The sequence below is a fragment of the Notamacropus eugenii genome, chromosome 2, assembly GCF_028372415.1.
Source record: "Notamacropus eugenii isolate mMacEug1 chromosome 2, mMacEug1.pri_v2, whole genome shotgun sequence".
NCBI lineage: Eukaryota > Metazoa > Chordata > Mammalia > Diprotodontia > Macropodidae > Notamacropus > Notamacropus eugenii.
Window position 1 is genome coordinate 252,239,495 of NC_092873.1, and position 12,338 is coordinate 252,251,832.

General features: G+C 38.3%; 1 protein-coding gene across 8 annotated transcripts in view; it reads left to right on the forward strand.

Moving 5' to 3' along the window:
• The window catches only part of TMEM181 (transmembrane protein 181), a 95,308-nt gene that overhangs the window by 55,232 nt on the left and 27,738 nt on the right, over positions 1–12,338 (forward strand). For all 8 annotated transcript variants that reach the window (XM_072643807.1, XM_072643812.1, XM_072643814.1 and 5 more), the window contains 3 exons: positions 4,874–4,932; positions 11,279–11,369; positions 11,735–11,856. In XM_072643807.1, the coding sequence (XP_072499908.1) occupies positions 4,874–4,932; positions 11,279–11,369; positions 11,735–11,856 (272 nt within the window). The remainder of the gene's footprint in view (positions 1–4,873; positions 4,933–11,278; positions 11,370–11,734; positions 11,857–12,338) is intronic.

The following is a 12,338-nucleotide window of genomic DNA, read 5'->3' on the forward strand; positions in this document are numbered from 1 at the left end:
ATAGGATGGCAGTGTCACCTTATGTTGTCCTCTCAACACCTAAGCTTTGTACCCTAGTTTCTACTCAGTAATTTGAAGGCTTTTTGGAAATACAAGGGATTTTTTTAATGCAAATAACTGTTTGGTATCACTGTCATAGAGTATTCAATAAGTATAGCGAAAAGACTACTGGTTTGGGAATTCTGAGTCCTGAATTTGACACTTGCTAACCTTGGGAAAGTCACTTAACTCCTCTGATCATGAGTTTCTTGATCTGTACAACAGAGATAATAACCCTTGCATTACTTAACTCATAGGTTTTTACCTTCCCTCCACCCACCCTCTAAACTTTGCCCATTTTAAAAATGAAAAAACTGATGACAGTGAAGTGAAGTATCTATATTCTCATGAATGTTCACATAGACCAAGAGCTTAGGTTACACTGTCAAGAATATACGTAGACTGGCTAGATAATGGGGGAATATTGCCAAGGGCTTTTGAGAAACAGAGTAGGGAAAAAAGAGAACCCCAAACAAAAAAAGCATCCAGCAAGGCAAGACATTTTGAAATTCTCAGATGAGAATTGGTTGAAGGACTGACTCTTTTAATTAAAAAACCTTTACAGTCTTATTGAAGGGAGATTAGGTTTGTTTGCCTCTAGGAGGAAGTACTAGAGGGTCACTGGGACAAATTTATAGGGAGGCAAAATTTGGCTGAATATTAGGAAAAGTTTCTGAGGAAGAATAGATTTAAAGCTGGAAGAAACCTTAAAGGACATTGATTCTACCTCTCTTGGTTTACAGAAGAGGAAACTGAGGCACAGAGAAGTTAATTGGCTTGCCTAGGGTCACGGAGCTAGCATGTTTGACACAGGATTTGAAGCAGGATCTTGCTGACGCCAAGTGCAGTGCATTAACCACTATACCATGCTGTCTTCCTAATGCTTTGCTGTCTAACAATGGGATGGCTGTCTTACAACTAAGTGAGTTTTCTATTAATGTATTATAGGCAGAGGCTAGATGACCACTTAGCAGGGATATTTTATGGGGAATTCAGGTAAGAATTAGACTTCTAAGACTCATTTTTATTCTGAGATTTTGGTGAGGGTTAGAACTGGCCCAGATAATCTTTTGAAGTCTCTTCTGGTACACATTTCTATGACTTTCAAACACATGCGCACACACACACATGCACATGCACACACATGGGATTCTTCTGAGAATAAGAAGTATTACTTGAACCACTGTTTCCATTACCCTGTTTACTCACCAGAGGCCACTTTTCCTCAATAGCTGCGATTAAAATAAAGAAAAATATTGAACATGTTCCCTTTCCATCACACAGAACATACCTTACTTTAGAAAAGGTAGATTTTATCAGTGTTAGGCTTCCAGGCATTCCTTCATTTAATATACGTTATCAGGTATCTGCCGAATGTTAGGTACCATGCTAGATACTGGAGATACAAAGACAAAACAAAGCAATCCCTGCTCTTCTGGAGTCTTTATTCTGTTGGAAGGGAACAACAAACACACAGCTACACAATCATAATTTTGGGAGGGGAGGTGCTCTAAGTGACTGAAGGGGATCACAATAGCCCTTTTCTAGGAGATGTCTCTTGAACTAAGCCTTGTAGGAATTTAGAGATTCGATGAAATGGAGGCAAGGGAGGATTCATTTCCAACCTGGATGACAGGTTATGTCAAGGCACAGAAACAAGAGATGTAATATTATATAAAGAAATAACAAATTAACCAGGTTTGCCAGATCATAGAACGTATAAAAGAGACCAGGCCATAAGAGTTTATTTAACTGATGATTGTGGTGGTGGTGATAATAATAATAGCTTTATATAGCACTTTAAAATTTACTTCATTATATAGTGAGAAGTAGTGAAAGTACAACCACAGTGTGATGAGATAACCAGTTAAACAAAGTCATCCCAAACACAAAGAACAGAAAAGGAAGGCAGATAGATGAAAAATGCAAATAATCTGTAAGGAGTTTTATAGCAGACTCTTTTTACTGTCAGAGACAGTGAAGCCACCACGTTTGGACTCCACCTCAAAGTCTCAAGTGTACTGCATGAAGAGGTGGAAATGACAGCCAAGAGAACAAAGATGGCAAAGATGGCAGGTGTAGACAGGAAAGGTCACTGTTCTGATGACACTAATGACACTGTTTTGAAAGCATTGAAAGATTGAGTCTCATGGAAGCTGAAAGAAGACAGTTTCTTGAGGAAATATCAACAGCTCTATCTGTGTGCCTATTTTTCTATTCCTACAAAATTTTATGAGAATTATATGCATATTTATTGGGTACATTTTTGATGAAGGTGTGAGAAAGAAACAGAAAGGAGTTTACAACTGATATTCTATAGCAGAAAACACCTTAAAAGTCCAGTGACTAAAAATGTGGATAAGATCTTTGAGTGTTTGTGACTATTAAAAAAGGCATTTGATTCAACAGAACAAAATGCCTCCTTGAAGGCTCTCCTGACAAGGTCTCTCCCACGCAAGTGTTAAAATCATGGAAGATTCCTTGCAAGATATAAGTGTGGAGGTAACTTTGATCCTTAGGTGATTAATATCAATCTAGGCATAGAACAGGAAGATGTATGCTCATCAAAAGTTTTTGCTACTGTCATGAAAGCTGTCCATTGTAGAGTCCACATTCAGGGGGAAAAGCAGAATTAGAAGTAGCAGATACATAAGTTTTCCAGATCTTCTTATTTGTTGATGGCATTGTATTGATTGCATCAGACCCTGGAATACTATAGCTCATCCTAAGTGAGATCCATAAGCACTGAGAAATTTGACCTAACCATTCACACAAGAAAAACCAAGTGGATGATGAATGCTTCTTGTTTATAATAATGCAGTTAAATGGACAGCCTACGGCACTCATTCATTAGTTCATGTGTTTTGGACAGTTTGGCAAATAGATTATGAACTGGGCCCAGAGCTGAATATGAGGAGAGAGGACTGAATTGCACTTGAAAAGTAGGCAATCCTTTTAACAATTCTTTAATTCCTGAAACAAGGGTCCATTGTTTAAAAAAACACCAACATTCTTCTAGGGGTAGTGTGAACAAGTCATAGAATGACACAGGTCCTAGAATAGTACTCAATACTCAAAGGGCAATGAAGAAATACATAATAGGAGTGAGCTGGCTGGCATCCATTGCAAACAAGGAATTGAACAGCAGAAATAGTGTAAAAGATGGCATCAGGAAAATGTATAACTGGGGAGAAAGTTTGGCCTTGTCATCTGGCTAGACAGAGATAACCAATGGACAGTCTGTTTGTTCCACTGCTATTCCCATGATGTCAAGAGGTCTAGAATATACCCCCCAGCACATGAAGTAGGAGTGGTGGGGAAGCTGTGGCAGATTTATGGGAGAAATGAACAAGACTTGCCAGAATGGGCAGGTGTATATGGGCTGTGATCTGCATTATTGGAGTTAGGTTAACAGTTTGTAAGGTAGTTTACATACAGTATTTCATTTGAATCCCAGAACAGCCCCATGGTGGGAAGCTGAAATATTGTTATTGTTCAGCAGTAATACCTTTTATAACTTTTTCCATGGGAAAATTTATTTGAATGCCATGAAAGTGGCTTATAAAGAACTCTTGGTGCATATAACCTATTTTTACATTGGAGACTGCCTGTATATCTTAGTGCTTTGGATACATGTCACCTCTAAGCTACACAGATACACTGTTGTATGGAGGTAGCAAGTTCTGTAGTTTTATTTTCTGTTTGGAAGACGACTGGCCCAAATTGAAAGATTGATGTACCAAGACTATTTTAACATAAAAAAATCAGTCTGTCCAAACCCCTACATTCCCTCCGCTGGATTAGTTCTACTTTAATTTGTATAGTAGCTACCTGTGAGTGTTAAATTATTAGTACATTTAATCTTTTGTCACAAAAAAGCCTTGATTTCTTATTTATAAACTCCTTAAGGCTAGGAACTATATACTGAGGCTTATGAACACAGTAGGGTGTTAGATTGTATTGTCTCATTTTGAAATTCTTGGGCCATAGCTAGAAGACAGACCTGCCCACTCAGTTCCTAATTCCACTTAAGAGAGAGACAGTAAACAATAGAGTGAGGATTCATTTTGGTGTTTCTTTTGTAGCCAGTAGACGCCTTGCATTCTTAGACTGCTTGACCAAGACCTCTTTTTCTGTTGGTTGAACTGCAGGTCGGCATCAAGATGGCAATGGTTTAATAAGATTGTCACTGGCAGGTCAGATGCTGGTCAGTACCTTGGCTAACTAGGGATTTGGGGATGACCTGTAACTATTCCTAGAGTCTCATTAAAATTAAATCCTATCTTCAGTATTTTCTGTATTTTTCTTTGTATCTTGCACAAAATGTAGGACAATGTTATGCACATTGTAGGCACCAATAACTATTCATTGAATCTTTTTATTTCACTGCTGTCTGCTTTCTCACAGCATGAAATCTGAGTGTCCTGTGTATCTGACCCATATTGTGCCCAGCTCCTTGAGAAAACTTACCAAAAGAAAAGGAAATTATATTTCCTGCTGCAAAGCAAAAATCCATCAAAGTTAACATAAAACATTATGTCATGTATCATAGTATGCTAAATGGATTGACATATACTTTACTTGGCTCTTTGTGGGGCCAGAAGACCAGTAGGATGTACTGCATACCACCACGCTAGCCCCATATATATTTTCCCTCCTTTTGGCTGTGGTCTCCCACATTAATTAATGTGTTCAAATGAGTCTAGTTTTGAAGTGGGTCAGCCTAGAGAGAGAAGACCATCTCTTGCTCCCATCATTGAAAGTCTGCCTTGAAATTGATTAATCAAATTCTTTTTCAACAACTTGCTTTTCTTCCTGTTCTGATAAAATGTAGGTCCCCAAGCAATCCAGTCGACTTCAGAAGACCACCAGGTAAACAGCAGTAGCTTAAAGGTAAGACTATGTGAGTGATGTAAATTGTCATCTTAGTGAATAATGTGACAGCCAGGAGCATGCCGGCCCTGCAAATAGTTGGACCTTAGGTTATTATTTGGTAAAATTACCTTCTCTGTTTCAGTGGGTCCATTCAGCTCATCATAGTGGAGAGCATGCTTTGGCTCAAGAAAGGCTCGAGCTCTGGGGGATGATAAGTTTCAGCTATTCTGGTTTATACAGTGTAGTACTTGATTTCTTATGACCTTTACCTTTGGGTGACTTAGGAATTGGAACCTTGCTGTAGTTTCTAATATGGGCGGTTCTTTGTGGTGATTCATTGCAAGGGTTTTGGATTCCAATTTTGGTCTATGTTTTTGTCCTCACTTGGGCTCTGACACTGAATGTGGGCCTCTAGGCACTTAATTACCCTGTCAGTTTTCTCATCTGTAAAGTGGAAGGAGTTGTACTTCACTCCATCTACCTCATAGAGCTGTTGTGAAGATTGAATGTTGTAAAACTGAAAATGACATTTAAATGTGAGTCATTATCTGATATTGTTGAATAAATTCTGTACAGATTTACTTTTGCTCTGTGTCAAACTTATCAGTCTCTAAATTAAAGCCATGGGAATTTCCATGATTGTATAAGATCTGTAGTTTAAATTTGATCGTTTGACTCCAATTCTTTACTTACCTTAGATGCAATACTATTTGTGATATGTTGTAGAAGTCATGAGTAAGGGAAAAGGGGGATAACATTTTCTTTCCTGTACTTTATTGAGTCAGGAAGGAAGGATACCTAATGAAGGGTGCAACTATGACGTACATTTGTGTGAACTCTGCAACTTGTCTATGAACCAACCTACTTTTCAGGAACAGTTATTTAAATAAACGCTTTTTAAAAATGTCATTCATTTTATTTTTCTTCTTCCACAAAAGTCTTACCCTGGTACCTCATTCTGGTGTGATGGTGATACTGGATTCTTTTTTTCCTCACCTAATTATACTGTAATCTAGTCTGTTTTTTTCCTCTGTGTTGTCCACAGTGATATTTTAAGAGGTTTTGTCCAATTTTCTTAGCATTTTCTGGAATAAATTATCTGGGATAGTGTTAATACATACAATCATAATTGGAGACAGTGACAAGCTAAAGGAGAACTTGGAAGTTCTGAGCTGAGCCCTTGATCACTTTGCATGAGGACAAGGCTGCTTCCTAGAACTCTTTAGCCACTAAGATGGGACCACCAGTTTTCTCAGTTCTAGCAGGGCCTTTGGGCTACACTAGGGAAGCTCAGGTTCTGGCTAGTCTTATTAGTCTGGAAGGGCTATGAATGCAGGCTTTTTTCTGGTCCATATTAATGGAACATATTTTGGCCCAAGGAACAGCCCAGTTTAGCTAAGTGAGAGTCATCACTAGAAAGCTTGCTAACTGGCAAGGGCATTTTGGGGCCTAATACAATTTACCAATATCTTCTACTGAGATGTGAAGGGATTGCATTTTCTATCAATGGATAGAGTACCTGCAAGGGTGAAATTACAGCTCTTAAAAGACATAAATTTAGGATTTTAGATTGAAAGCTTTTTAAAAAAAATTATTTATTTTCGTTTTCAACATTTACTTGCATAAGTTTTAAATTTTTTCCACCTTCCTTTCCTTCCCCCTCCCCAAGACAGTGTGCAATCTGATATAGGCCCTACATATACATGCTTATTAAACATATTTTCACATTCGCTATGTTGTGTAGAAGAATTACAATGAATGGGAGGAATCATGAGAAAGAAAAAAACAAAATAAAACAAAGAAATAAAACAAAACAATCCCCAAACAATAGTATACATCTATTTGCATTCAGACTCCATATTTCTTTTTCTGAATGTGGATGGCATTTTCCATCATGAGTCTTTTGGAGTTGTTTTAGATCCTTGCATCGCTGAGAAGAGCTAAGTCTATCAAAGTCAGTCATTGAACAATGTGTTTGTTACTGTGTACGGTGTTCTAGTTCTGCTCACTTCACTCAGCATCAGTTCATGTAAGTCTTTCCAGGTTTTTTCTGAAGTCTGCCTGCATAAAGCTTTAAGATGCCTTGGAAGTCATCTTGTCCAACCTCCTCATTTTCTAGGTGAGCAAACTGAGGTGATGTGACACCTCATCTAATAAATGTATGACATGTCACACATCTAATAAATGTATGACATGAGATTTGAAACCATGTCTTTCTGACTCCAAGGCTACTATTCTCTCCCCTTCGTTAACTGCCTTGTAAGTAGATATTTATTTGCCTTAACATTTATTTCACAGTCATACAACCTCCGTTGTTAGTGGGAGATAGTATACCTCCTTCCCAAATCCAAAGTCAGTCACTCAGTAAGGATTTATGAAGTACTTAGTTTGTTCTAGGCTGTGCTAAGTGCTGAGGATACCAAGAAAGGCAAAAATGCAGTCCTTGTCTTCTGAGTACTCACATTCTAATGGAGGAGGCAACAGGTAAATAACTGTGTGTGTGCAAGATAGAGACAGTGTATATGGAAGGTAATTTCAGAGGGAAATCACTAGTGATAATGAGGATCACAGAAGACCTCTTGTAGAAGGTAGGATTTGGGCAGAGTTTTTAAGGAAGCCAGAGAATCTAAAAAGTGAGGTGAGGAGGGTAGTACAAAAGCATGGTATTGGGAGGTGACATGTCCTGTGAGAGAAACTACAAGTTCATCAGTGTAGTTGGATGGTAGAATGCATGGAGGGCAACAATGGAAAAAAGACAATGAGTTCTGTTTTGGACATAGTGAGTTTAATATGCGTATTGGACATCCATTTTGAGTTGTTCAATAGGCAATTAGAGATGTGTGACTGTAGCGCAGAAGGATGAACTGGATTTGTATGTCTGCATGGAGATGGTAATTGAACTCATGGGACCTGATGAGCTAGCTCACCAAGTGAAGATAGTATAGAGAGAAAAGAAAAGAGGGCTCAGGATAGAACTTTGGTGGCATGGAGAAAGAACCAGAAAAGGAGACTAAGGAGGATTAGTTGAATAGATGAGAGGAGAGCCATGAGAAATAAGAGTCATGAAAACCTAGAAAATAAGAGAGTAGCCAGAAAGAAAGGGTAGACAAGAGTGTCAAATGCAGATTATTGAGAAAAAGCCATTAGATCTGGCAATTAAGAGATCATTGGTAACTTTGGAGAGTTAGAAGCCAGATTGCAGAGCATTTAGAATCTTGTGAGAGTTGAAGCAGTAGAGGCATTGGGTATGGATGACTTTCCCAGGGAGGTTAGCCAGGGGGAGGAATTTAGGGATATAAGACAATAACTGGCAGGGATGGAAGGATGAAGTGAGGGTTTTAAGGATGAGGGAAACATGGGCATATTTGCAGGCAGCAGGGAAGGAACCAGTAGCTAGGAAGAGTATGAAATTAAGAAAGTGGAGATAATAGTAGGAGCAATTTACTGGTGTGTCTGAGAGGGGATGGGATTGAGGTGCAACATGTAGGTTGTAGACACTTAAATGCTTGCTGAGTTCACTTGATGGATTTTTGTTGGCAAGAAAAGCCACTCCTTCACCTGAGATCTTGTGAAGGAAAATATGGTGGAGGAATCTGTCTGAATGGTGAGATGAAGAGGAAGAGACATTGGAATGCTTTAGGTGAATGGTCTCAGTTTCCTCAGTGATATATGTAGTGAATTAAGAGAGTGAGTACCATGAGAGGTTTGAAGAAAGATGGGAAGGTTTGGAATAGCTACTGAAGAGAATAGGATAGTCAATTGTTTAGGGAGGAATAGAAGGCTTCAATGAAGTCCCATTCATAGTGGGTCCACTCAGCTTAGTTTTGTAATTTCCTTTAGCACCATTCATAGTATGTGCATAGGAGCAAAGGAGGTAGATGGGGGGAATAATTCAGGGCTGGTGCTTTGCAAGGGGTGATCAGATAGTACCAAGGGGGGACAAGGGAATTGAGGGTAGAGCATAGTTTAGAGTTGAGTTGGTTCACCAACAGGTCAAAGTAGGGAAAGGTGGAAGAGTATCCAGTGTAGGGATACTGTCATGGAAAGAACTGAGGGGTGGAGAGATTAAAGATGATAGTGAAGATGAAGAATGGAGTTAGAATATATGACACAGGGAAAGATGGAATGAAACTTAGGCAGATGTCCTTTTAGAGGGAATTGCCTCCAGAGCAGAAGCTTCTAGGTAAGAACCAAACTGCAGAGAAATTCCATATAGCCAAGCTATGACTGGACTCAGTATATCGCTGTACCTCAAAAAAATTCATGAAAAACTCCCCACAAATTTTCTTTAAAATTGAGTGAGGTTCATCAAGTTACACTTAGTAAAAGATCCAGTTTTGAAGAACTGGTGCTAGTATAGTGAAAACTCATTATCCTTGATGATAATAACTCACATTTATTATATAGTCAGTTCTACTGTAAAGTGGCATGACTTCTGAAAAATTACTGTGCTATGCAAAATCTTAAAAACTCTAGGTCTTATGTGGAAAAGGGGGTTAGGAGCACTGCACTCAAAATCTTTGTCAGTGACACATAAGAAAAAAATAGTAACCTAATAAAAATTAAATAGTTAAGAAATACATCCATGGATCCACATGTACAAAAATATTTATAGCAGTTCTTTTTGTGGTGTCAAAGAATTGGAAATTGAAGGACTGCCCATTACTTGGGGAATGGCTGAACAAGTTGTGATATATGAATGTAATGGAATATTATTGTGCTATAAGAAATGATGAGCTATCAGATTTCAGAAAAACCTGGGAAGACTTATATGAACTGATGCAAAGTGAAATGAGCAAAACCAGGAGAACATTGTATACAGTAACAGCAACATTGTATGATAATCTATTATGATAGACTTAGCTCTTCTCAGCAATGCAGTGATCTAAGACAGTTCCAAAAGACTCATTCTGGAAAATGCTGTCTATATCCAGAGAAAGAGCTATGGAGTCTGAATGCAGATTAAAGCATACTATTTTTACTTTTTTTTTTCTTTCTTGTAGTTGTTCCCTTTTGTTCTGATTCTTCTTTCATAACATGACTAATGTGGATATATGTTTAATATGATTGTACATGTATAACCTATATCAGATTGCTTGTCATCTTAGGGAGGGAGAAAAAAAATTGGAACTCAGAATCTTATAAAAGTGAATGTTGAAAACTATCTTTACGTGTAATTGGAAAAAATAAAGTACTATTAAGTGCGGGGAGAGGGGCGGGGAAGAAATACATTCATGTTCCATTAGATAATGGTGGTGCCCACCACTTCAGGCTGTTGCTGGAGGTTCTCAGCTCTGAGCTATGGCATCACAAGAGTTGCAACTTGTGAGTTACTGTGAAGTGATACTCTTTGTTTCTCATGAAATACAAAACAAATAAATGTGAAATTCCCATTATGTTCAAATTGTTTCCTAATACAGTTAGAACAAACTCACATTTTCAAAACAAGTGTTATAGTAGAATGATCTCCCTAAAGTTTTCACAGTGCTTTCCTTTGCAGTAGGTGACACAGGTGCTGTTACTTCCCCATTTTACAAATGAGAAAGCAGGCATAGAGAGGTTAAGAAATTTGCTTAGGGTTAACTTGGGGAGTAAGGTTCGCAAGACAGATTGAAAGTTGGAGGGGATGTTAGAGGATATTCAGTTCTGCTGCCTCATTTTACAAATAAAGACACTGAGGCCAGAGGGTTAAATAATCTGCCCAGCTAATAAATAAGTAACAATAAAGTAGTAAGTAGCACAGCTGGAATTTGAACTCAAATCATCTTTGTTGGATCTGGGACTTGAATCCCAGCCTCCTGACTGCTTCTCTCCCTGACCCTGACCCTGTGAGTGAATCCTTGTAAACTTAGGTGAGAAGACCAAATCTTTCACAGAGCAAACCATCATCAGAGATGGGTTTAAAGCAGTGTACAGAATTAATGCTTCTGGATTCAAACTGAATTGCAACTATTGAAGACATTTCCTTCGTTATATGTTTTTATTTTGTGTATTTCATCATTTTGCTATTTTTTCTCCTTTTTTTTTGTTTCCTTCACACTTTGCATTTTCTCTGGATTAAAAGTAGGACTGTCTCCCTTATTCCCAATAGATCTAGGCTATGAAAACTGCTCAGAAAGTAGTTGGGGAATGATATTGATCAGAGTAGGTTATCAGGTCCTCAGCCTTGTCACTGGTATTTATACCATCAAAGGGAAAAATATGTATATTTCTATTTTCATAACAATAACTGGAGCCTATAATGTGAAATTTTACATGTAAACTGTAAATCCTTTATGCTGGGGTGATTTGTTCAGTAGGATCAGGGAGTGATGCTGAGTGACTGACTCTTAGCTCTTTTTTTTTCCCTTCCTTTTTTTCTCAGCTAAAGCCATTTCATCTCAATTCAGGACCACTTTCTACTTATAATCAGCAGTTATGGTTGACATGTGTTATTCAGCTGGATCAGTCGGACGGTAAGAGGACTGACTGGGGGACAGGGTTTCTTTCTGTAAAGCATCATATTCCAGTGCTACAGAGACTGCAAATGGCCTTCTTATGTGACAAAACATATGGAGGGGCAAAATCTAATTTCACTGTTCATGAAATAATTTGCTTTTGAGTTTATTGCAGTTGATAGCTATGGCGGATGGGAGTGTATTTTTCTAATGTCATTTGAGACACTCACTAGCACCACCTTGAGATCACTGGGACCCTTTGCAGTTTATCTTTCTAGGGACCTTAACTAAGTCAACTAACAAGACTGATTGGAAATTTGGTGCTGTCTGACAGCTTATTGACGCATTCCTTTTCCCCTTCTGTTTCATTTTCCTTTTTGTAGACACTACAATCCAGACAAGCTTTTCTATGACTGTGAAAGTAGATGGTGTGACCCAAGGTGCAAGCAAGACATTTGTATGTAACAAAGTTCACAATCGGACGAGGACCCTCAGCTGTGCAGGGGTATGTGCTAATGGTTCTTAATAGGAATTGAATCCTTAACTTCATCTGTTCTTTGTATGTGATGTTCCATCTCTTGCCTACCTGTCTTTGCCCAAGTGGTCTAGGAAGAGGTTTCTTCTTACCGAATCCCTAGTTTTAGCTCCTATGCAATGCCTATCTTGATTTTCCTGAATTGTTAGTTCTGTCTACCACTTGAAATTACCTTGTATTTACTGGCTTTACATACATGTTAAATGTAGAGCAGAGGTTCTTAATCTTCTTTGGCATTCTGATGACGCCTAAACACTGCTTCTCAGGATGACATTTTTTAAATTTAGCATAAAACAGTATACGTGGGATTACCAAGGAAGCCAGTTATGTTGAAATTCAGTTATCAAAATGTTAAAAAAGAAAATCAAAGTCATAGGCGCCAGGTTAAGAAGCCCTTTTCTAGAAGAATTCTTGAGGGAATATTTTGTCTTTGTATACCAAGGGCTGAGGAC